The sequence below is a fragment of the Halictus rubicundus genome, chromosome 12 (assembly GCF_050948215.1).
Source record: "Halictus rubicundus isolate RS-2024b chromosome 12, iyHalRubi1_principal, whole genome shotgun sequence".
NCBI lineage: Eukaryota > Metazoa > Arthropoda > Insecta > Hymenoptera > Halictidae > Halictus > Halictus rubicundus.
The window spans coordinates 3,751,265-3,778,194 of NC_135160.1; the positions used below are offsets into that span (position 1 = coordinate 3,751,265).

The following is a 26,930-nucleotide window of genomic DNA, read 5'->3' on the forward strand; positions in this document are numbered from 1 at the left end:
TCAAAAATTCTTTTTACTCGCTGGTTAATTATTGAGGGACAAATCTGCTTCGAGACACTCTGGAAAGAGGGATTCCCGGTTCGAAACTTCGAAATGGGAATGTATAACAGCACTATCGATAATTCCGATCATTCCAAAGAATGATCGTCGTATCAATCGCTCACAATAATACACCGTCTGCTATTAAACGAGGCTCCGGGAAAACCACTCGACGAACTCGTTCACCGTCCCCTGCTGAATTTATCAGCGAGGTTTCCGGAGGAACGCGAATATGTCTGGATCATCGACGATACTCGGAGAAAGTATGCGAAAATCCGGTGGGGGGAGGGGGGCGTCGTCGATTTTAATCAACTCTCCCGGCCGACGTTATTAACGCGTTAACCGTTGTTTGTCTTTCCACCAGAACTTTCCGTCGAATCCTTATATTGCAGCTTTAAGAAGATACTTGAAAATCTCCGGCGATAGTACAGTAATACCGGCTACGAAATAGTGTATCAGCGGATACATCGGCAAAACGGTTTAACCGAACGCTAGGATAAAAATTGGAGCAATGAACAGTAGCAAAAATTAGTCGTGAACGAGCATTAATTATGTGGGGATTACTAAATGACTTTTTGGGGAGCTGTGTTACACTTGATGGGAGGCTACTCTTTGATCATGAAGATGATGTCCTTTAAATAATTACGAACCGTTTCTAACACTATGGTAAAAAATAATTTTCTAGAAATTATTTTTCGTTGCAATAGCGAGACAAAGTGACGAAGACTGTAACGCCGCAGCGGATTCAATTTTAAAAAGAGTGGTTAGACGAGAAGGTCGCGTGGAGGGGATGAAAATTGAACCGAACGAGTGAAGCTTTCTTGAGAAGCTGAACAAACTGAATATTAAGTTCGGAAGAGAAAGCAATATTTTAATAACTTTTTCTTACGGAGCGCTAAAAGTGACTTCTCGATATATGTCAACAACGCGTGTCTTGCCAGCGTCCAGGAGACATACCCGTGTTATGCTTACACACCTCACGGGGTACACCCCGCGGTAGTGGGGATAGTTCCGCGACGTTTATCATCGAGGCCTTGGCGACATATACAGCGAAATCACTGTATTTGAAAAATAATATATACCGAAAGAAAGAAATTTGCTGAATAATTTCTGGTGTACGCATCCTTAGAATCTTAATGGTTTCAAATGAAAAATATTAGAACCCGTAAACCTAGTGTTAATATCAGCAGTCGTGGAAAAGAAGGTACGAAGAGTAAATGGCCGGCCGCGCAAATAAGCTGCATAATTTTCAGGTCCGCTCGCCCGGCAGAGTGAATATTCAAGGGACGCAATAAATATTCAAAGTAGTGTGCAGCATCTTCCGCGCTGTTACATTATACGCCGGCAATCCGGCCACTTTCCATCGAACGAAAACAGCGGCGATGGCGGCGGTGGCGAACAGATGAAATTACTATCGCAGCTTTATGTGCGGGCAACGGCGAGCCCGCGATTACACGGAATAATTAACAGGGCTGAATCGAGTCACAATTAATTATGCAAATGACGGGCGTGTTCAATTTGTTATTAGATTTGGACCTCGGGGCGGAGCGGGGCGAGCGAGACGCGACGCGACGAATTCCGCGACGATTCGGCCGGGGAGCCTTTTGTTCGTTCGCGAAACGAAAATACTCGCGGGAAATCAGCTTTGCCGCGCCGAAAGGGAAACTGATCTCTGAATAATAGACGAACGGCTGAGCACTCGATTAATTCTGCAGCCGTCGCCGCCGACGCGACGCTTGTGAAATTCGTTCGGCCTTTCCTTGATTAACTGGAACGTGTCTCGCTAATTTATTGGCGAACAGGATCGCTTCGCCTCGAAGAGGGAGCATCGTGGTTCTTGGAAACACTCGGAAGAAATTGTCGTAGCAATTTGTACGTCTTGAGCGAATTTTGTTTAATTCATTCGAGCGGTTTCTTGCGGCCAATGAGATCTCGAAGGCGCTATTTCAACCCCTAAGTGTCAGGATCTCAGTGTTGTTCCGTGGCTCAATGTTTCAATTCTCATGAGAAATATGTGCGAACTTAAATTTTTAATTTCCACTTTATTTTCATCGTCCTCCATGTTTTTTTTTTTTAGATCAATTGCAGCGGTCTCTTTTAACCAATGGCTTTCCGAAGACTCGATGATCTCGAAGGCTTTCGTTCTTCTATTGTCTCAACACTTTAGTTATTCGCTTCTCGTTAATATACAATATTCTCCACATTTAAATCGAACAATTCCTACGTCGGTTTAATTGTTCCGCAAATCTTTTAAATTTACTCGAGCGTTTCCAATGGCTGAATTCGGGCGTCCAATCGTCGAGCAGCTCAGCGTGCCGATTGTTCCGAGAGTTATGTGTCCGCGGCATTAAATTTTCCATTGTTTACAAGAGCAATAGTATCTGCAGCGGCTCGAATCACTGAAAGCCATTGAAGCTTCTTCTCCGGAACGGCGTGTCTCCAAAGACCCCATTCAATTCCGTTAATCGCCCTATCTTCGCCGCTTCAAACGCTTCAAATCTTCGAATTACCGGGCAAAGCCAGCGTCGTTTAACTTTTACAGAATACCCAGACGTTCCTTCGCTCGCATAATCCTCGAGCGAGTGGCTGGGCTTACTTTCGGAGTCCCCCCCCCCCCTCCCCCGCCCTACAAAAAAATCCAATTCAACCTGCTTGGACAAATGTTGCGAACGCTCTCAGGGAACACTTCAACTATTAATTATTTCAGACTCCTCCAAGGTATTACAGCTAAGTCGTACAATCCTATTAAAGTCGGATGACGCCATATATAAATCGAAGAGGCAGCAAATCTCACAGAAAAATCACTCTGGAACCACCTGGGTGTGTGTTCGCAATGTTTTTAACGTTGAATGATTTTTTATTTAACTTGGCCCCCATTGAAACACAATCCCCATACGAACCTCGGAAGTAGCGAATTTTAAAGACTACTGAAAAGACGTCGCGGAACTGTTCGCAACTTCATTTTTGGAGGGTTGATTGAATTTTTGAGGATCCCCAGCCGTCATATCCGGTCCTCGGGTCACCTCCAACCCCCCGTTGAAGCCTCGTCCCCGCACGGGTCTCGGTAGCATCGATTCTCGGTGGAAAATGGTTGAAAAGCCTCGGGGGTTGAGCGTGGTCGTCTCGTAACCTTGAATCGCGTAGTCTATGGTGTCCGCGAGACGGCTGTGGATCGATGGGGTCCAGAGAGGGCGCTTTGGTTTGCGCTTGTCGAGAGTCATCGTCGGTCCGCGATACCGAGAGTAATTAATACGATTGAATTCTATTCTAGGGTTCGCGCAGAGCGGCGAGGCTGCACGAGCCTCGCATAGGGTGAGAGACTCCATCGACGATGGGCTGGCTGGCAGTTAGTGGGTGGAAGAGGGGTTGGCAGGGTAGCTGCGAGCGATCAATAAACGCCGCAGCCAGCATCCACCCCTGGACCCCCGTCGTCTACAACCCTTCTCTCCGTCCCACTCCCTCCCTTTCCCGCCGTCACTTTCTTTTGAATTTTCTTCCTCCCAGCTCCTGGTCTTTTTTCCTCCTCTTGCTTTCTCCCTGGGGTTAGGTCTGCTTCTGCGAACCCTCCTCTCACCCCCTCCGGCAGCTTCCACCCCCGCGTTCCGACCCCCTCGAGACTCAGCCGCGTCTCTCTCCATCTTTCCGAGATACGAGTTCGCGTCCCAGTCCCTTTCCACTGTCTTCCTTTTTCTTCGCAGTTAGCCGCTTAAGTTTTTCCTCTCGCCTCCAGCAGTCTCGCCCTCCGCCATTCTCTTTTCGAGCCCTCTCTGTTCCCCGTCCGCTGTGTTTCCATCTCGTCGCATTGTCCCCCGAATAAACGCTTTCGTTACCAACGCTCTGACTTCCATCGACCCCGTGCTCATCGATTATTTCGTATCGCTTCCTCTTCGGCCATCCTGACCGCTCGAAAATGTCGTACTTCCTTTCAGCTCGGTCCCGAGAAGCTTCGAGTGGGCAGCCTTATGCCAAAACGGTTTTCGAAATTCTGATGCCCTCGAGAAGTGCAGGCGACAGTGAGTGGACTTCTCCAAGGGAAATATTCTGTATAAAGTATCGTATACTGTATGGTTCTTCTGATATATCTGATATCTTCAACTGCCTTGCACACAATAATTGAGAATTTTCGGAAAACCAACCGGAATTGTCCATCTCGAATACTCTGGTCTTCTCTGAATACCGTCGCCATTTTGTCGCATTTTGATTTAGGAAAATTCGAGCAGAAAGCTGAAAGGTGCGTTCCCACACTTCTAAAAAAGTAGAATTTTTCATTCAGTAATTATCTCGGAAAAAATTCGGAAACTTTACTTAATTTGGTATGCTTCAGGGTGGTCTCCCTTTAACCCTTTGCACTCGAGTGGTGACTCTGAAGCACCACTAGAAATTGTTGTGGCATTATTTCAAAGAAATTTCAAAAAATATTACAATGTATTTGCTACATTACAAAATTTGTATTTAACAGATTACCAAACATTTACATATTATATGTGGAAATCGGATCAGTTTCGTATGAATAAAATGAAAATATTCTTATATTAACTAACTAATATTTAGTTTTAGAATGAAAATAGCGCCGAGTGCAAAGGGTTAATACTACCCCTGGCAGAAAATGTTCGATCAAAATCGTGAGTATCGAAAGGATTATTCGTAACTGAAGACGAAAAATAGTATTGCGATTAAAAAAATATCATGGAACAGTTACTGGTATTTGTAAAAAATAGTAACATTAAAAGAATCGAAGAAACAGATTCCACATTAATATTGTCTTAGCACGCAGTTTCGTTATTAAGTATATTTGCCGCGGTCGTTAGCGAGTAAACTTTTTCAAACATATTCGACTACACTCGCAAATATACTTTCCAGCCAGGGGTGTGTTCCTTCTCCCCGAGCCCACCCCCCGTTTCGCTTTCGATTCGAAACCAGCTCCACCGCGACACCGTTTCTCCATTTGCGCGATTCTTGGCCCGAGCTTCTGCAACCCTTCGGCATCGTCGGCTCCGCTCATTGTCGCCACCCCCGCGCGCAACCCTCTGCGAATAAGTCGATACAACGGAACGGTCGCGAATTTATTCGCCGGACCGTCTGGAAACGAATTTCCCCCGGAAGCTTCCCCGCGGATCCATTTTTCTGCGACGGATCCACCTCCGCTTAAGCTTCGGCGCGCCCCGTTCCCCGGGCCGCCTAATGCAATCATGCGACCCGCGGGCTCCTTCAGCCGTCATTAAGTCAAATTAAGGCTGAGCAACGAGAGTCTGCGAGCGGCGGAACGCAAGCTTTGTGCCGCGCTTGAAATTTCGCGCGATCAACTGGGGCCTCGAGAACAGACTCGATTTAAAACGCTGAGCGTACAGTTTGACGATTGATTTTTAATTAGGACTGTCGCTTTGAGCAGATCCAAGCATTGCTGACAAGTCTTTCGGGTGGCTCTTTGACGAGCGAGCGAGTAGAAATAATTATCACATTCGGAAATTGTCGATTTTTTGGCTGAAGATATCGTCGTCGAGGATCACCAAGATTTTTGTTACATAGATTTTTGAGTTGGCGCGGAAATGATTTTCCATTCACAGTGCGGACCAGTTTCGGGAAGCATGAATTCGCAAAAAGATCCCCGGGCTAATCATCACCGAAAGTGATCTAGAAGGTTATTTCTATCTGGCCAGAGGCGAGCCGTGATCCTCGACAACGATGAATCGCCTCGATGGGGTGAACGGCACGTTGAAAGGGGTTGGAACCCGCCGTCGGGTTGGGGTTGGTCAAGAGAAAACCTGCGACAGAGCACACATCGAGAGACGCGAACGTAAACCACCGGGCTGGCAAGTGGAGATGCGAGCCACGAGTAAAGCAAACTGTGATTGAAACTGTGTGTGTGTGTGTGTGTGTGTATGCGTGCGCGCCCGCGCGAGTGTTCGTGGATTACGTACTCCTCGTAAGGCAATTACGCGAGTCGCATCAACTATACTGGGGGTTGATGGTAATCGTCGGACAGTCCGGCAATTTCGGTCAGCCGCAACGGCGAGAAAGGGCTCGTCCTGGACCATCAAGGGGTGAGAGAAATCCTTACGAGGACGTTGAGGGGGTTGATGACGAGAAACCGATGGATCAACTGAATTTTCTGTTGACGGAATTTCTGCAGTTTCAATGACTCCTGGTGTGAAATATTTTCGATTTTTAACCGCCAAAATGGAGGGTCAATTTTGACCCAGGGTGAAGAAAACTTTTCATTTTACTTCTGACTCTCTAATTTGTTTTTTCTGAATTTTACATCGTGAAATGTGCTGTGCTCTGAAATATTTCCTTGAGATTTTCAACCCTCAAATTGGGGGGTCAATTTTGACCCAGGGTGATGAAAACTTTGCTCGACTTTACTTCTGACTGTCTAATTTGTTTCTATTAGGTCCCTAGAATTTTTATCTGCTAGCTGGATTTTTACAACGAGAAATGTGCTGTGCTCTGAAATATTTCCTTGAGATTTTCAACCCTCAAATTGGGGGGTCAAGTTTGACCCAGGGTGATGAAAACTTTGCTCGATTTTACTTCTGACTGTGTAATTTCTTTCTATTAGGTCCCTAGAATTTTTATCTGCTAGCTGGATTTTTACAACGAGAAATGTGCTGTGCTCTGAAATATTTCCTTGAGATTTTCAACCCTCAAATTGGGGGGTCAATTTTGACCCAGGGTGATGAAAACTTTGCTCGATTTTACTTCTGACTGTGTAATTTGTTTCTATTAGGTCTCTAGTATTTTTATCTGCTAGCTAGAATTTTTACTATTTTTTCTTTGAGTTTTTCAACCCTTGTGTGGGTCAATTTTATTAAACCGAATCCGGGAGGTCGAAAATTTTGTTCGATAATTGCCAACTCTGTCTTCATTAGATTTAAAGGATCGTAGAAAAATTATCTTATATGAAAATAGCCCTTTTATGTGAATGTTTCGAACCCTCAATTTAAAGAGTGTATTTAGCAATGAGCGAATGAAGTTGAACTATTTAATTTCGATGAGTTTTGTGGAATTTTATGTTCTACTAATTTTTTGGATATTTTCAAGAACTGTGCTAGGTTAAAATTACAGAAATAAATTTATGAATTGTATAGATTGCTGAAAAGATTTTTCCAGAAATGTCCGAAGATTCACACGATTGGATTCATCTCTGACAAGACCACCAATTTTGCAACACCTCGTACATCGAGCAACGTGAATATTACGCGAAAGGTAGATGCATAGATTAGTATACACGTATATATAAAGAGTGACCAGAGTGAGCTTCTACGGTTCCGCAGTTTTCGAAAAACAACCGCTAGCTACCGAAAACGATTAATTAATCGCGAGAACATCACACAATCGAGTTCCCAGGGGCTGATACGTGGCGCGATATCATCCTCGGATAACAATCGATCGATCGCGCCCGGTGCATGGTTTATTTTCGCGTGCATGCGTGCGTATACACCGCTTTGGTTATTAACTTGCTTTATTATTAGGCTGTTTACCCTGTCGCTTTTTCTTCGCCCAACCCTGATGCACCGAGTGCAAACTGAGCACTTTCTTGCTGACTCTCCACTTACAGAATCCAACGATTCGAATAAACAAAAGAGAAAAATATTGTAAGGAATCTAAAACAGTTCGTAAAATTGTGTAGCAACCAGTGATTTCTCAATATTTCCAGAATTCTTGAACAACCATTATATTTCTCCCATACCTTTGTTTTGCGTTGCTGAAAGAAACTGTCAATTTCTAAATAAATCAAATCTGTGCGTTTCTTCATCATTGACCTGTTCATCGAGGACAGTACCTGTTCACAAATGAAATAAAAATTTACTTGAAAATTGCACCGATATTTAAGAAAGATTTCTACGTATCATTTACTAATGAGTGTAGTTAGGTGACTTCGATGCCCGCCCAAGAGGCATCAAACCGCGTCCTCGTCTGAACCATTTTATCGCAACATTAAATAATTCGAACGATTAAATTACGTTTTATGAAATCGTAAAAAGCCCGGAAATATTAGTAATAAATAAGATTTTATCCTGTTTCGCAACCATGATCGGAGATCAGGGTCGCGTTCTCCGACAAATTCGTCCCGAATGGAACCGGAAGACCGTTTCGCGCGACGTTTATCCGTTCAACAGCGTCTCAGCGACATTTACGGAAACGAGATACAGTGAATTCTCGATATATGTCAACAACACGGGTCTTGCCATCGTCTCGAGCTTCGTGGACCCTCACGGGATATACCCCGCGGTAGTGGGGACACTTCCGCGACGTTTATCATGCAAGCCCAGGCGACATATATAGAGAAATCACTGTATAGAGATCCTTTCCCTCTTTTCACGATTCGGTAGTGCGAATTGCTCTCTCCTCGCTTCGATAAAGGATGAACAACGGAGAACAAATAAACGAAAAGAAAGAAAACGACGAAATGGAGAAGTAGTGGAATAAGAAGAAGAAGAAGAAGAAGAAGAAAGTAAATATCGCGTGGTTTCCTTTCCTTCCTGTACGCTCCAAGCAGGATAGGATTCATCCGTCGAGCTTTCGAAGGAAAAGAACAAGCTCGCCCTTTTCGAGGGCGACTACTAATTGCTGGCGGTGCTTGCACGCTCAGCGGTAACTAATTAAGGCTACGCACTGAGACTAATTAGTGAATGCCAGGCTGCTAAACAACCAGTAAGAAAAGGTGAACGTTATACGTGTGTACGCGCGTGTAACTCGTGTCTGTTTTGCGGATGACGCCGCGTCGGGCCGGGCCGGGCCGCTCGATTTTATGGGCTCCCGATCACTCGCGATCATGCTCGCGGGAACTGTCACTTTTCGACGAAAAACAAATTTCTAGAACCATTAAAGAACGACTTTACGGAGGATGCTTCGACGAAACCGACGTTCTCTGGCAAACTGAAAGTCCCGAAGAAGGTTCCACCTCAAAAAAATTTCCCTTTTTAAACTGCGCAATTTTTTAAAAAAGAAAAAAGTGTGCCATCGATTTAACAAAAACCGCATCGAAGGGCAACTCGCTCGGGGCGCTTTGAAAATAATCGGCGGAACACTTGAGCGCTTTCGCGTCCGCAATCTAGCGCACAGTGGCGACCGGAAATTGAATTTTGCAACGCGTCATGTTCGTTACAAAACGGAGCGTGCTCGTCGAAATTAGAATGCGAATAATCCGAGGGGCATGATCTCCCTGTCGCGGCGAGGATCGCTGACTGATGGAGTCTCCTCGTTTTTATTTCGTCGCTCGGGTCTCCCGAGTTCCGGGGGGAAAAAAAAAAAGAGAAAAAGAAATTTGATCTCCGCGTATTTTCGGGAATTACGGCAGGTCTCTCGAATTCCCCGCGATCGGCTCCGGGGACACACGGCTTGTATCAAACCCCGGGGGTGGGGGGATGAAAATCGATCGCGAGCCCGACGTTGGCCCGAACATAGGGGTGGGGGGTTGGTTTGAAGGGGTTTGAGTGGGTGGGGGTTGGGGGTGGGGGCGGGAGTGACATACGAGAATTAATTAGTTACCACTAAATCAAAGGCGGCGCTTGTCGAGCATGCAGCAACCTTCGCCCGGCCAAAAAATTATTGTCATGTCTCTCGCCAACTAACACACCGTGCCACGATCCAATAACATTAATGTCAATGACAACAGTTCCAAAAGAAAAAAAAAATAGTATATATATATATATATATATAGATGTATATGTATATATGTACGTATATATATATAAAAAGTAGAGAAGAGGAGAACTAAAAAACAGATCGAACTAGAAGAGAAGAGACAAACGAAACGCAACGTGACAAAAGTATTCAACATCCGTGACTGTACGATAACAACCATAATCATAATCATAATCATCGGAATCAGAGCTCTCGTGGAGAGCCGAGACGATCGAGAGGGAAGGGAGAAGAAGACTTGATCCGTGTCCGGGATTGTCAGACCGACGTGGCAGCCGGTATCGATATCGATCTCGCGGAAAACAATCAAATGAAAGAACGAAATCGAGCGACGGAGACCACGCGAGTGTATTATCGTCGCGAGAGAGAGAGAGAGAGAGAGAGAGAGAGAAATGCGTTAATTAAAGGGTGGATAACGTTCCCCCGATGGAACGAGATCGGCAAGAAACAAAAACGTACGCGGCCAGAAGAGGACAACGATAAACTCGAGGAGAAAGAGCCAATGAAAGGAAGCGTTCTCTCTTCCCTCGTTAGTACACGTTCTTCCTCGCGAGTGCTTTTCAAAACGCGAACAATTAGCTCGGCGCGGCTCTCCTTTCTCTCTCTCTCTCTCTCTCTTCGTCTCTCTATCTATCGCCCTCGTTAGCGTCTCCGAAACGACGTTCGAACGAGGCACGAGCCGATAGAGAGCCAGGAGAAAACGAGAGAAAAAGATCGCGCCGGGAATAAATAATAAAAATAAAAAGAAACCGAGATAAAAATCGGTAACGAAAAAAAAAAAGATGAAAAAATCTCTATGGGAGAGCAAGGAGAAACGTACGTGTAAGACACACTAGGAAACGCAAGAATCGTTTCTGAGATACACACTACTTTCAGCTCTGGTACGTGTACGTAGGTGCAAGAACGAAAATATGCATAATCGCTCGCCAAAGTATTCGAACGTTCGCAGAAATGGAATTTTGCAATCGTTTAATTGTTCGAAACAATTTAGCAGAAGGAGGTGTCGAGACAGTGTCAGTAAAATTTGTGGTCGATTCAGCGACGTACACAGTGTCTACGATTTATTGCAGTTAGTATAAGCACCCGTCGGTGTGGCACGAAAGTATTAAACCAAGGGCATTTTTATTATTTATTGAATTATTCTAGCACGTAAGGGGGACCTGCGAGCGTTAAAGTCTCAGTTTTTAATTATTTGTCCCCCCTATTTTCAATCTCACTGTTCAAGAGTCAACAATTAGATAAGCAATTAATTAATAAAGACGCGTCCCCTTAACCAAGAGCAACTTTGAACAGAAAAGCTTTGAAACCGAGGAATTAAAAATTGCTGATACGTATATCAGCATTCGGTTGAGACGTCTCCGGTTATTATAAACCTAACGTCACTCCCCCAAGTCTTTTTTAATTATTATAATTGCCTCAACTCGGAGAGCATACTCTTGGTAAATATTATGTAAACATTGCGTACGTCGTTGGATTGTTTCGTAACTTTGCTGACACCGTTTCAGAACCGTCCTCCTGCTACGGCCACCATATTGTGTTAGGGTACCCATTACGCGTGCAGAACGTTGCGAAAGGGGAGCTTCGAGTATTTTCGCGAGCGACTGCAGTAATTCTGCACGACTGCCAGGACGGACGTACCATAACACGTGAAAATTATAAGTATAATAATAGTAGTACATACTATGTATATATATATATATAGCGTACGTATCCATACATCGTTCTCGCGGAAAAAGTGTAAGAAGAGAATTAAAAAAAAAAAAATAAAATAAAATCAGGAGAAAAAAAAAAAGAAAAGAAAGAAGAGACAAGGGATCTTCTCCGTTTTCTCTGTGTTTCTTCTCGAGTCTGTTTTCCGCTAAAACTCTTGTTTGGTTAATTTCAAGATCGTGCATAGGATACATACGTATATCGTTGGCATGTTCAAGATCACAGATATATGTATGTATATATGTTGAGATACGTATATGTATATATAGAAGAAGGTGTAGAATATTCTGTCTATAAATATATATATACATATACATATACATTATTGAGATGATGTATATATATACACATGTATTCACAGGTGAATCTCATATGAAGGCAAGCCAAGGCCACGACATGAGACGTGCAAATTAAAAAAGGTAATAATTATTAAAAAAAGAAGCAAGTAAAAAATTCTCTCCCAAAACCGCTTTCCAACCACAACCAAGCACAACCACAGGCAAGGTACGGGCCTTTGTCAACGAGACAGTCATCAACCAGTGAATATGTGGCGCATTACCGTGATTATTATATATATATATATATAAATATATATATGTAATAGTAACAATTTGAAAAAAAAAGATATCTATACATTGTATGTATGTATATATATATACGGATGAGATACGAAGGGGGAGAGTGACAGATGAGGAGGATCCATGGGAAAAGTTTTTCCGACGGGCTGGAGAATAGTTCGAGTGGGGGAAGGGGGGTGGGGGTTGGGGGTGCATAGAGAATGAAAAAATCATTTACCGGGATCGGGGGTGGAGAAGTCAGGCGAGAATCGGGAATCGATTAATACATACGTGTGTGGGAGTGGCGAGCACACCGTCGACAGGTGATCGTTAATACAACTATTGTTTAACCACAGTGAACGGTATTAATCGTTGGCAATCGGTTAAACGAATCGGCGAGCAACTACCTCTCGACTCGAATGTGAAATGCCGCGTTGGCTGAGATCGAGCCTCGATCGTTGTCGATCGAGCAGAGATCGATTTGGACACTCCTCTTTTGTAATTATTTAATCCTAACAAACGTGGACCGGATAAATCTAAAATTATTTTCATGAAGAGACAGAATTAAAAAGAAACAGGTTTGCTCTTACAATATTTAATGCTTTTATGAAAATCGTTCTGAAAAAATTAATCTAACCATTTCAGTCTCGATACGAGCACGCGATTAGGCCAATCAACGTTCGAAAATGGAACAAATTCTAAAATTTTTGTACAAAATGTTTGAATGACAATTTAATCATCTCAGAGACGTGTCTCCTTTCCAAAAGTAGTTTTAGCAGCATCAAGCGAACACAATCTAGTGGTTCTGGTAATTTTGAAAAAGAATTTTGCTGAAAATCGAAATCGAAGGAAGAGTGTCCGAATCGTTTGGCAGCGAATAGCCCGATCCGAGCCAGCGGCGAGTTAAGTGTCACAAGATTATTAAACGATAATTTGCGTTCTGCAGCCATAGTTATTCATCCGAACAGAGAATGATACGTGTGAGACAAACGAGACAGGTGCTTTCAAGAGACTGTTGGTGGTGTTGCGAGCAGTGTGCGCCGCGCAAGGTACATACGTCCGGTCATATTAATCGATTAATCGAAGTCAGGAGAAATAGAGAGAGAGAGAGAGAGAGAGAGAGAGAGAGAAAGAAAGAGAGAGAGAGAGAGAGAGAGAGAGAGAGAGAGAGAGAGAGAGAAAGAGATATATGAGTTCAGGGTGTAACAAGGAACGTAAAAGGTAGTATACGTAGGCACAGCGGTGAGTTAATGGTAGTAATCGTTACGCTAAAAATTAATCAAATCATACGAATTATTACGTACGAAGAATACCTCATGCTTTTACCACCGGACAGAGGAAACCCTAGAAAACTAAAAGCTAGCACAGGCGAGATTCGTATATATCTTTTCATCTTTTCTTTCAAATATATATATGTCTCATTTATATGTGTGTTTCTTATGTTTGTATATATATATTTTTTGTTTTTAGCATTCGACACTAAGGGGGTTCCGACCTTTCTCCGATTTCTGCGATCGATTCCACGTCGACGATGCTGTCGATCCAGCCGCACCGATGATCACTCCTAGCCTCGGAATCGTCGGGCGTCCTTGCGACATGCGAGTCCTCCGGATCCAAATTCTCTTCGGATTCGATCATCCAAGTGTCTCTCTCTGACATTCATCCAATTATTTTCCGAACTGGTTCTTTGCCACCAGCTTTTCTGCGCGGGCAGTCGTTGTTGAAAATGATCCCTGTCGACGGCCGACGATCCTGTTCGGTTCCTCGAGGCCTTGTCTCGGTCTTCGGCGGCGGTACGGTGTCGGTTTTGTGCGGTTTCCGGCGTTCTTGACCTTTCCCGACGGACACGGAGCCGACGGTGTCTCGCTCGTGAATGATCTCGTGCGATCTAACCGGCTTTCGTGCCTAAACGCCTACCGAGATTCAATGCGGATCGATCGTGCGAGCCGGCTGGCTCGTTTACCCTCGTTCAAATCAGTCTGAAGCTTTCTGGCTCGCAACTCTTATGAATATCCGTCGAAGGCTGTTGCCGTACACCTTTCTTCGCGATACGATTTTACTGATTTTTTTGAGAAAGAATATCGATCCCAATTGATTGCTTCCTCCGAAAACCAACCCGTGAACAGTTTCATAATAATTACTACATTTATGAAACGATTCAATGTTTCCTGAAAGATGTTCAGTCGTGCTACAGTGAATTCTCGATATATGTCAACAACACTCGATATATGTCCAAGAGACATACCCGAGCCGTGTTATGTTTCCTCGGCGTCCGAGAACTCTCGAGCTTCGCAGACCCTCACGGGGTATACCCCGCGGTAGTGGGGATAACTCCGCGACGTTTATCGTCCAGGCCTCGGCGACATATATAGAGAAACCACTCCAAGACGTTGCTATTACTTCAGACTTGGAAATTTAAACAATGAATTACAATTCACCGTAACAGAAAGCTGCAGACTGAAACCAGCTCGACTGTCAATTCACTGGTAAAACCGCTATCATTTCGGTGACATCGACGCGTGTTAGGCGAGTGCCCCCTACTGTGGTTCCAGCGATTTCAACGCGTGGCAAGCGTTCGGACAACGATGAAAAATTTGAAACGTCCAGCGACGACTATTAGTCGACTATTAGACGATAATTAGGCCACTAACGTCGATTTCCGTCCAACGACAGAGTACAAGAAAAACAAAAAAAAACGACATAATAACGGAAGACAACAGTGATGTTCAGTCCCATGCGTGCGTCACATTGATTCGATCTATCCCGGAGCACGAAACGATCCACGACGAGACACCGGCAACATCGTTTCTCCCCTCTGGCTTACGTAGTGGTTCCTCGGTATCGGATCGATCGGCGATCGATGGGCGGTGGGGGTAGGCAGAACGATCGCGATTAGCAGCAGCGAATGACAAGAGCCGACAGAGAGCAGGAAAACGACACAGAGAGAACGTGAGAGAGAACACGGTATATAATAGAGTACACGGTTCTTTTGCAAACGGCCTTTGAAAAAATACATTACGTGTGAAGAAGGTAGTACACGTGGCATGCAAACGGTGACAAGTCTTCTAGATACGTTATCGAGCGTGTCAATCAAGCTTTACGGGACTGCCGGGCGGCGAGCAATGGCCCCGAAGGCTTCGAAAAGCTCGCAAGCGTTCTTTCGATCGTGCTCCGATCGCAAGATTCTTCTGTTTTCTTTTCTTTTTTCTTTTATCCCAGTTAAAATCCATTGCTCGAGCCCAGCCGCCCACATCTACCGGGTTACAATCGATTCCGGGCTTCGTGATCGTCACTGTTATTCACTGAAAGCTAAACGCCACTAATCAAGACCAGAAAAAAGCCTACAGCATGCACTCCTTGTTCGAGAAAGAGAAAGAGAGACAGAGAGAGAGAGAGAGAGACAGAGAGAAAAAAGGAGGGAGAGAGAATACGGTGGGTTACACGAGCTCTCGCGAACGATCGCGTGACGTGGATCATCGGATCGTTCGTCGTACACCTTCGTGATCGCCGACGACGACGACGAACGTCGGATCTGCGTGCAAGAAGCGTGACGAGCTCGTTCGGGTTCGCTCTCGATCGGGTTCTCGATCGATCGAGACGCGATCGACGCCCTCGGAAATCGACGCTACTCTTCCGGAAACGAACAGATCGCGGGGGAGGTTCTTTTTGGCGGAAGATCTCGATTTCTCGAGCGATCGAGACGCGATCGACGCGCAGGGAAATCGACGCTCCTCTTCCGGAAACGAACAGATCGCGGAGGAGGTTGTTTTTGCCGGAAGATCTCGATTTCTCGAGCGATCGAGACGCGATCGACGCGGAGGAAAATGGACGCTCCTCTTCCCACCGACGGAGGAACTTCCGGAAACGAAAAGATCGCGGACGAAGCTATTCTAGACGAAGGATCTCGACCTCACGATCGATGGAGGCGCGATCGACGCGGAGGGAAATGGACGCTCCTCGTCCCACCGACGGAGGAACTTCCGGAAACGAAAAGATCGCGGAGAGGGTTTTCTCTCGTCCGAGGAGAAAGCGAGTTCCGAAAAATCGTTTCGATCGCGCGGATCCCCGGGAGGATCAGAGAGGAGACGCTCGAACGGAAAGAAAGAACTCGAGAAAGAAAAAATCGACCAGAGAAACGTAAAATGAATTCGAGGATTGGAAAATCGGATGCATGCCACGTAAACCGAGATCGCGAGACCGGAGAGGAGGCGGAATAGAGAGAATTTCCTCGAGTCACGGTCAGGTTGAAAAAGCTCCACTTTATTGCCTGAACACACATTTCTGTAGCAACCGTCTCTCCTGCGCAATGAAACAGTGACAATAAACCGTGTATGCGTTCACGTGCCGCGCGAGCGCACACGGACCTGGATCATTCTCGCTGATAGTCGTCGATCATCCTCGATCTCTTCCGGACACTGTCTCTTTGTCGACTTTCTGCAGCCTGTGATATTTTTTCCTCTCTCTCTTTCTCTCTCTCTCTCTCCCTCTCTCTCTATATATATATATAGTTCTCTTTCTTCTTTTGTCTTCCTTCTCTTCGATGATTTTGTTGATATTTCTGTTTTTAGTTGCTTCCTTCGAAAAGTCTCTGGCATGTCTTCTTCGGTTTATTCGTTCCCGCATCGATCGCACTGTCACTTTTCACCGCCATTTTCGTTATCGAATTCCGGATACGCGAGCCGACGCTTCGAGGATCTAGCGATCGGATCTAGACGTCCTATAAATGGTTTGTTAATTGTTTCGTTGGTCCGAATTGATCGTGTATGATGGGCACCATTTTTGTACTTGTAGCAGATGCTAATTTGTGAAATTATAGCAAAAGTTTCAAAAATGTATTTATTGAAACTACTACCTTGTTAATGACTTCTTAAAAGAAAAGTAATAATGCCTACGTTCATTTAATACTTATTTCAACTTGGAAGAGTGTAAGGAATAACCAAATGAACATCGTTGTTTCATTTAAAAAATACGTTCGCTGCCATCATAAGTTCCAGTAATATTCTCTCTAGTTACAATATCTTGTTTTATCGCGAATTTGTTGTGCATATCTAACTACACGTTATGGCCTTAAATAACAACGTGTACGAAATTAATTCGACTCTGCAATGTCCAGTGTTGTACATCGTCATTAATCAGCAGACCGTGCATTTTTATAATACTGCCCAGCTTTTCATCTTTTCCGATCTGAAAGTACTCCAAAGCAACATTTTCATGACACTGCTGCAGTAGAAAAATTTAATTCAGCACTCTTTCTGTCAATTTTCACATAAAATATTGTTACGTCAGTTTATCTCTCAGGTTATCTGTTAATGCAATAATAATTATCGGGCGTCGGTCTAGATTCACTTCTGGAATATTCTGTCAGAATGTCACCTGTTTAAAAGACTGTGCTGAAGAATGAATGCAGAACACGAAGAACCAACGAAAAATTATTTAACGACGACTACGCAGTGCATTTCAACAATTTATTTCTAAATGTGTCGTTAAAATGCTTCAGTAATTGCCCTGCTTATTGTATTCAGCACAAACCGGTGTGCTGTATGATTACGTACAATTCAGTCTACCAAGAAACGAGGGCAGCGAACGTGTGAAAAGGCACGCGAAAGGGGGAAATTTTAGTCAAAAACGTAGAGCATTGTGTTCTGAAAAATATAACTAATAAGATCCTCGAAGCACAGGCTCGCGTTTCCGCACACACTCGCGCGAAAATCGCCTCCTGAAATTCCACGTCGCGTCGCATGCGGCTAATACTGTCGGTTCTAAATACACAGCTAGGTAACTCGGTTTTACAGATCACTAGAAACAATACCCTGTATCGGTTCGTGGCGAAGCACCGTCCACGAAGTATCCTAAATCAAGACTTCTACGGTACAAATGTTTAAAAAAAAGACGGGGGCGGGATAGAAGCGTAAAAAAAAAAAACAAAATCCGCTGTATAATACGAAGGAACGTGTCGAATGGAATATTCGCCGACGTTCCCGTCGACGAGGCTAAGAACTAACTATGTTGGAATACTGTCGCCGAAATACTTTCGAATACCCTGCAGCTCCGTTGAACGTAAACTTAATCGTCTAGAGGGGCGTTCGCGATTGCACGTGGAAACGACAGCAGCGGGGGAAGAGACCAGATTGTTTTGCCGATTCCGCGGCGGTTTCCACGGAAGATTTATGGCCGCCGGTGGTCCATGGAAAAACGTCATGGCCGGCCCCCGCGAGTCCAATGGGTCCGCGCTGCAGTTTCTTTCGCCGTGCAACCGCGAATTGCGAATTCGCTCGCCTAAAAACTAGAGGTTCGCTCTGTCTCGTGCCGACCTACCACTGACCGATAGATTGGACTGTTTCGATCCTGTTTCGAACGATTTCCCGCCGACGACGTTCCGGAAACTCGCCTCGGTTGCTCGGGAAGAAGAAAATCACCTCGACTGCGGGAATAAACCCGCCGAATCAGAATTTAAATGTTTTAAAGCACTGTGCGCATGGGAGGGGTGGAAACCACCCTTGGCAAGCTTGGAATCTCCCTGGAAAATACTCAAGCTAGAACCTTGAAATTTGTTCAAATTCTACATTAAAAACAGCACTGTTTTTACTGATTCGTTTTTCTCTAAATTCGATGCAAGAAGTTTAGGTATTTATTCTGAATAAAAATAAAATTCTGTGTTTCTTAAAATCGTCTACAACAGTTGTACCATATTAATATAATTATTAGGAAGTTAATCGTTAAATGGTTGAAATTCACAAGAGATCTCACCAAATTTCCTCGTCTACTATAGCAAGGGTTGTTTCCACCCCTTCGCCGAGAACAATGCCGCGCAGAGAAGGTTCTCAAAATTTCCAACTATTAGTTAACGATTCGCGCCTCGAACAAAAATTTGAGTTGTTCGTGCGACCCGGCCCCAACACTTCTTCAGCAATTCCCTTTCCGCGAGCAACCGTCGCGTGGGTTCCCGTCGCAGCGGATATAGAACGAAGCAATTGGATGCGTGTGTGTTTGTGTGAACATGTGTGTGAGAAAACGTGGGATCAGGGCGTTGGTGCGAGCTCTCCCTCGCGAACCTTGCCGGTTAGACGAGCAAAATGCGAGAGACGAGAGAGAGAGCGAGAGGAGAAACGAGATAGAGTTCCGAGACACAGTTGGGTCTCTCGCGAGCTGGTTGAACGACGAGCAATTAGTTGTAGGTAAATAAAGTCTGTACACCCACCTTGGCTCTGCTGCTATCATCGAGAACCCTAAAAGAAAGCTTTTTTCTGGCCAGAGTGTAGGGGGGGCTGGGGGTGGGGGTTGGGCCTCACGGTATTTCTCACGGGGGGAGGGGGGTAACCATCTAAGGATCAGTGCTAGATCTGTCGCACGCCTAGCATAAACGACGCGATCGTCGTCTCCATGAGAACCGTGTCCCGTAGGAGTCGAGCACCGGGAATACCAAATCTTTCCGGGAAAAACAGACGTTTCAACCGAGAACAAAAAATCCAGCTAGCCTACTATGCGTTAACTGTCCGCGTCACTTAAGAAAATTGGAAACTCGACTCCTGGTACACCGGGTCCGTCAATTAAGAGAGACTTCGTTAGCTGGCAACGTGTCGGCCTCGACACAGGTAAAGCTAAGTATCTATGTATGTATAATATACATAAAAAAATAGAAAAAATATAGATCGCGGATCGTGGGCGGGACTGCGCCCAACCGATCACGACGTACGATCACGATTCTATGGCTCGTGGCTGTCTTTCATTGTTTCTCTTTTCAAAATCTTTCTTTCTTTTTTGTTTGTTTGTTTGTTTTTCGTTTTTGTATTATTATTTTTTTTTTTTTTGTTGGCTTGGTCGTGGTGTGTTGGCGGCTGTTTGGGAGGAAACAAACGAAAATGTGAACTCTATTTCGGAGAGATTGTCTTTCTCTCTCGTGGTACTGTGCGCGTGTGTCTCTGAATTCTCGCGCGACACTGTTACGATGTCGCGGGCATTTCGTTTTTGTTTTTTTTTTTCGGTTCCGGTCGTGGACAGTGCGCGTCGACACTGTCTATGGTACGACCGGTCGGAGATCGTCTCTCGCCGTCTCACTGTCGTCGCCTTTGGCCCTTTGATCATCGCCTTCAGGAGAACCCGTAGCAATTCTCGCGGATCTCGAAGTAGAGATTCAGCAGTGCCGACTCCGGCACGTCGTGGAAGCACCTACCCTCTGGCCACTGTACGCATACTGAAACAGAAAAGCATACCAATCGCGTTAAATCCCAATTTTTCCACTGATACCAACTTGCTGTCGTTGACAGTAACGTCGAACAAACACTTCTCTCCGAAATATTCAATGTTCGCATCAAAGCGAGCGTAGACTGCGGATTTTGATAAAGATAAAAATTGTTTGCATTCGTCAGAATTAGAACGAGCAGATCCTTGTAAGATGATTCCATTTTGCATAATGTTCCAGGAGCTCGAGGCCCGACAATGCCTCTGGGTATTTTCATTTAATGATCCATTAATCGTATGGAGTGGCGTGTTGAAATTATTTACGTTATCTGGCACTCGATAGAGACGAGCAATGATAACAATCAGCGTCATCGATGTATAATTTAATACGTCAAATCGTGACGCGAGTATTAAATAATTCAACGGGGGGATGTTCCGCGAGAAACGCGGCGGAAAATAATATTCGTTCTCGCCATGAAGAGTACGAAGAACAAGAGCGTTCCGGCGCGGCTTGGCGAGACGCTGATCGATTGCCTTTTATTTCCCGAGGCTCAAAGGATGCCGGCCAAGTGTGTTTTCCCACGAAAGCAGATCCTCCGCGGGAATCCTTCACCGGGAAACAGATCCCGTCCCGCGCCATAAATTATGTCCGCTTCGATATCTGCACCGAAATAGATCGCGATCTGCCTGAGGCATTCGTCTTTTCCTTCCGGTCCTTTTTCCGTCGTCTCTGTCTCTAATGCGTGCAAAGCGACACCGGTTGTCCATTGTTCCATCGAAACATGAGATTTGCTATCGAACATGCTACTCTCATAATTTTTTTGAAACCCTTATGATTGTTATTTCTGCTAAAAAATTTTTTGTAGCATAGTTTCAATGTCAAGTGACAGGCACAAATAGTTTCAAGAGAATTGTTTCGCTGTCAGTGTTTTTAAAAATAGAATTTGCTACCAAAGAGATGCAAGTTGATAATACGTTTTCGAGTAGGAATAGAAAGTTTCATAATTTATTTTGCAGCCTAGCAGATTTTATTTCCGTTTGAAAATTTTTTGTAGCATAGTTTCAATGTCAAGTGATAGGCACAAATAGTTTCAAGAGAATTGCTTCGCTGTCAGTGTTTTTAAAAATAGAATTTGCTACCAAAGAGATGCAAGTTGATAATACGTTTTCGAGTAGGAATAGAAAGTTTCATAATTTATTTTGCACCCTTACAGATTTGATTCCTGTCGGACAATTTTTTCTAGCATAGTTTGAATATTGAACTCTAAGCACAAATATTTTCAATAAAATCCTTCCATCGATATACCTTTTAAAAATCAAAGCAATAAACTGTTTTCACAATAGCACATATTATAGCCCGATAAGAAAAACATTGTTCAGCTGGGCAACAAAAATTTGTGTAATTAATTCCAACAACTTCCAACCAACCGGCGTTGCTTCCGTTTCCCCCGTGATTTCCGAAACGCCGCGTGCGCACGGTTCCCCGATAATTAAGCGGAAAAAAATCGGCGTAATGGAACGTTTACCGGAGGAGCGGCAGCGGCGGGTTTTCCATTAGAATTTATCGAGTACAAAAGCACGGCCATTAACATTAAATCGAAAACAAATCACTAAATTAATTTAAAGCGATTGGAAAAGCCGAAGCGCGGCAACGGGATGATTGAAATAAACTTCAATCGAATTAATTCGCGCGCAACCAATCGACAGAAGTCCGTCGACGCGGAGGACGGATTGCCGGGACGGAAAGATCGTATCGGAATAAATGTGAATTTCAATGCGCGCTCGTCCGCCCGGGCTTTTTCGCGACCGGATTGGTCTCTGCAGAGAGGGTCTCGCTGCTGCGGATAAATTACGCGAAACTCGCCCTCGAAACCGTCGCCGATAATTTCGATCGGCGTTTGTAATTCCTCCCACGCGCCGGCCTCGATAATGGAATTTCAAATGAAAATAGCTGGCCCGGGGAAAATCGTTTCGGTTTGTTGCGAACCGGGATTTTCCAAATTCTTCCGCCGATCTGCGGAAACGTTCGACTGCCTAAAAATTAACTGCTACCGGAAATCGATGCGAGGGAATTTTTTCATAAGCCTTACGAACTAGGGCTGTTACTTTTCCGAAGCTTCGACACTTCGAAGCTTCGAAGGATTCGAAGGAACGAAGGGACCTTCGAAGGTGATGAAAATCGAACATTCGCACCTTCGAACCTTCGAAACTTCGACACTTCGAAACTTCGAACCTTCGATTCGTTTCCAGTTAACGGATAAAAGGAATAAATTTTCATAATTTGTTTCTATATTCACCATCTGAATTATTTCAATAATTTATTGTTAAGATAAGATATTTATTATTTGAATTATCATTTCGATAGTTCACTGATGAAATAATTGTTTAAATAAATAAATTGTTACAATTTGTTTCTATATTCATTATTTGAATTGTTATTTGAATCGTTGGTGATAAACTCAAGGTCACGTGAAGGTCATAATATTACAGGTCGTTGGATTCGTCTTGACCTCGGCTATCATATAGCGATAATATATCATTCCATTAAAAAAAACTTCGATGACCTTGAAATCTCAAGAAATATAACCTCGAACAAATTCTTTTGCCTATCATAATATTTGCGCCTCTGAACCAACTAATGTTTTCCTCTATCATAAAAAACAAGATATTTTAGATGCTCGGGTCAGGTGAAACACCCTGTACAATATCATATAAATTGATGTGCCAAATTGGGTTATGAAAAAAGATCTAAGCGAGACATGAACTTACAATAAAATTGCCGTATAAAGACATTGGGAAGACATCGGAAATGTTACTTTGTCGTTCAATTCCAACTATGTTTATTCACTGGGAGGTGTTCATTCGGTAGACAGGTCACACTGGTGAACTTTGCCCGGTGTCTGCACCGTAGTCGAAACGTTTCGATTCGTAAGAGGAGCAGTGGCAGTCGATGCGAGCAGCGCTCCCTAATTAGAGGGCTAATAAGCGGAACGGTCCCGCGCAAATTGAATCGTTAGGAGCGGCTCGTAAAAGTAATTTTCGCACGTTTGACGGGGGGAATCCGAAAACGCCGTGCCCGTCGTCGTCGTCGTCTGCGTTTCCCTTTGTTCGCCGTGGAGCGCGGACAAAGCGATAAGGGACGACACAGTGAATATTCAAGCAGCTTCGGGAGAGCGCGCGCGTGTATCGCTCTCGCCGGCCCCGCTCGCTCGACTCGCTCCGCTTTGCTCGCGGCCTCTCTGAAAGCGTTCCTCTCTCGGGTCTTGAAAATTTTATACCGACCATTTTTCACGGAGCGTCCCTCCCCCGCTTTCGCGCGGCGTATCGACGCCCGTTGTCGATGCATCATCGACGACGAGAGCATCGCCGTCTCGGGAACACGATCGTTCTCGAGAATTTCCGACGACCCGCCTCCGGACGACAGCTTTCCGTCGCGGAGACGGAAAGATTCGTCTGATTCCAGACGCGGGGAAATCGGGCTCTTAAACCGTTCGAGATCGAACACGGATTCGAGATGCTCGAATTTCGGCGTCGCGCGATTTTTCAGCCATTTTCAGTCGCGTCGCCCGACGCCTCCACTGCATAAACTGTACAAGGAAACGTTTTACACAAAAATTGTGTCACATGGACAGGGCTAGATGATGTTGTAACTCGTTTTCTGGTATCGTTCATTCCCGTCGAGATACAACATGTTCTACAACATGAAAGGCACTGGAATTTTTCAAAAGTTTCAAACACTGATTTTTATATCTCGATACAAATGAAAAATAGCAAAAAGTAAATTATCGTATCATGTAACTGTATCGCGTATTAATTTCGTTTGAAATGTTTTCCCATACAGTCAATAACTTCCGAGTTGTTTAAAATTGTTCTTGCGTGCATTCCCTTCTCATCGCACAAGAGTCAGCAGCTCTGCGATAATTGGTATATAAAAATAAAATTGTGAATTTACGAACGACGTACAGATGTATGAAAAGGTTCCTCGGTGCATGGAACCGCAGGAAATAATTTTCAAAAATCAGAAGAAGCCCAAATTGATCAAAGTTTGTCGCCTGCATTCGAATTTTCCGTTCCAAGGAAACTGGTACCGCGTTTTGCGGTCGAATTCCTCTTCAATCCAGAGGATTTATTTATTTAATCTTTACAGGTTCGTGTCTGGTATATTTCTCCACGGGTCCGATTTCACCGATTCGTCAGGATCCGACGGTCCGAAATCACCGACGGCACTCGATAGTTTCTCTCCCGGCGGCCGTGGGTCGCGCGTTTCTCCGCGATTTTCTGGAACATTTCCTCGGGCAGGGAGCACAGCCCCGTCCAGTCCCTTTTGCCAGCGTTTCGCGCCGTGTCTGTCGCCTCGGAAAGACAGCGTTTCAAAGCCAGACTATTTCTGGCCGACAGGCGAACTCGCTCGCGAGGGCACGGCGTGATTCGCTCGACGGTTCTTCCTTAAATCGCACTCGATAATTCCCGCCGGTCGTTCTAAAAGCGTCGCGTCCCCGCGGTATCCCGAGGGAGAATAATAATATCCGAAGCGAGATGTTTCTTGTCGCGACGTGAACGATTCAATCCGAGAGAACCCCCGATTCCGACGGAGACTCCACCGCGTCAGCCCTTAATAGAAACTTCTCCGTATCCGACGCGTCTAAAGTGACTGTTGCTATCTTTATTCGGCGGAATGTTACTTAAATTTATGTCCCAGGCGATTTATCAATTCCTCAATGTTCCCCGTCTGAACTTGATCAGAGTTTTTCTAGCGTTTCCTTCAGTTTTGCTTGGACTCCAGAAAATATTTTCGCTGCATGTGAAGTGTCCGAATTGTAGAATGAAAATTAAGCGTTTTGATCCAGAACCATTATTATTAAGATTTTTTCTAGTATTAGTTTCTCATTTTGTTCTAATATTTTTAATTTAGAATTATTAAGATTCTAAAGATACATCCATGAGGAATTCAACATTTCTTTGGGCATATGCTGTTAAAAAGAAATGGCTAAAAATTTGGGCAGCATATTCTCGTTATTTTCTTGTTATTTTACTCCAGAAAATATTTTCGCTGCATGTGAAGTGTCCGAATTGTAGAATGAAAATTAAGCGTTTTGACGAAGAACTATTATTATTAATATTTTTTCTAATATTAGTTTCTAATTTAGTTCCAATATTTTTAATTCAGAATTATTAAGATTCAAAACTACATCCATGAGGAATTCAACATTTCTTTGGGCATATGCTGTTAAAAAGAAATGGATAAAAATTTGAGCAGCACATTCTTGCTATTTTCTTGTCATTTTACTCCAGAAAATATTTTCGCTGCATGTGAAGTGTCCGAATTGTAGAATGAAAATTAAGCGTTTTGACGAAGAACTATTATTATTAATATTTTTTCTAATATTAGTTTCTAATTTAGTTCCAATATTTTTAATTCAGAATTATTAAGATTCAAAGATACATCCATGAGGAATTCAACATTTCTTTGGGCATATGCTGTTAAAAAGAAATGGCTAAAAATTTGGGCAGCACATTCTTGTTATTTTTGTAAAGTAATGTAAAATAGTCACTTTTAGTGCTCCGTGGACCTAGTGTTAAACTGATCGAAGATCCCCATCGTCGAACATGGAAATTCGCGACCCTAGGAGTCGCGACACCGGTCGAAACAATTTCGCAAATGGATGGCAAAACGTCTCCCCCAATGGCAGGCTGGCGAACATCCTCCCGAGGGGATTGTCTTGCGGTTCCGACAGGCGGAGATATCGGTTTCGGGGGAAATGGATTTTTCAAGACGTGTTTTTCGCCGCGCGACGCAGTGCATCATCGCGCCGGTGCATTTCATTTGCGATGGGCGACACGACGCGTTGCAACGTGATCTGCGCTGGCACCGCGCTCTGTTCCGCTCTGCTCTGTTCGGTTCCACTCAACGTGAATTTACAACGTCGTCGACGAGAGTACACGCAGCACCCCCTCCTGAAAACAAACCCGGGATACCATCCACCCGCGCTTGTTATTCCCGCGGTGTTTGCGGGTTGCCGCCCCGTGTAATCCCAAGGCAGCGCCGGCGAGCAGACGAATATTCGATCTTTGATAATGCCCTGTGCCGATACCGGCGTTGTTTTCGGCGTGTTGCACACCAGCCGAATGAAATTTGCATTCTGAACGCTGTCTGCGAGGCCCCCGAGAGATAACGCTTCCAGTGGAAATTATTTCTCTCGAAATCATTTTGCGAAACCCTCGCTACGACGGATGTCGGATACGACTCCAGCGGGAAATAATTTTCCCCAATTTTCTATATAAATAATTTCCTAAATAATATTCCCTGCGATTTTTCGATCTGGTCTCCAAAGAAAACCCTCTCCGGCAAGGTTCGAGTCGGCACCCCTACCACGAGGGTAGTTATAGGATGAGAACGCTTGACAAAAAGTTACGAAAAAATTTACGGACATTCTACCCGATAGCACGCACGTCTGCGAATTTTCTCGGAATTCTTGACCGCGAGATCGATTTATAAAAAATTCAGTCGCGGCAGCTTTACTCGAACCGAGTCTCGTTTGTACAGTTTGAAAGGCGGAGAAGAGCGATCGCCGCGACGAACTTGAACCGCGCAGTTCCGGTTTTATTCGCGAAATTATTTGTATTTTATGGCACGTTTCGACGTGGCGGTTCGGCGGTCAGCGTGTCGAATAAATTGCTCGGAGCTCGCGCGATTTTTCCGGGTCCGTCGTCGAACGGTCCGGGGGTGGTTCGAAAATAAAACGAGCCTCGGGTGCAGGTCGATCGCATGTGTGCCAGTGGAGCATCGCAGCGGAACGGTTT

The 26,930-nt window shown here is 44.5% G+C and overlaps 1 protein-coding gene across 12 annotated transcripts in view; it reads right to left on the bottom strand.

Moving 5' to 3' along the window:
• Window positions 1-26,930, bottom strand: part of LOC143359946 (RNA binding protein fox-1 homolog 2) — a 437,182-nt gene that overhangs the window by 43,863 nt on the left and 366,389 nt on the right. For all 12 annotated transcript variants that reach the window (XM_076798373.1, XM_076798374.1, XM_076798378.1 and 9 more), the window contains one exon: window positions 20,122-20,142. In XM_076798373.1, the coding sequence (XP_076654488.1) occupies window positions 20,122-20,142 (21 nt within the window). The remainder of the gene's footprint in view (window positions 1-20,121; window positions 20,143-26,930) is intronic.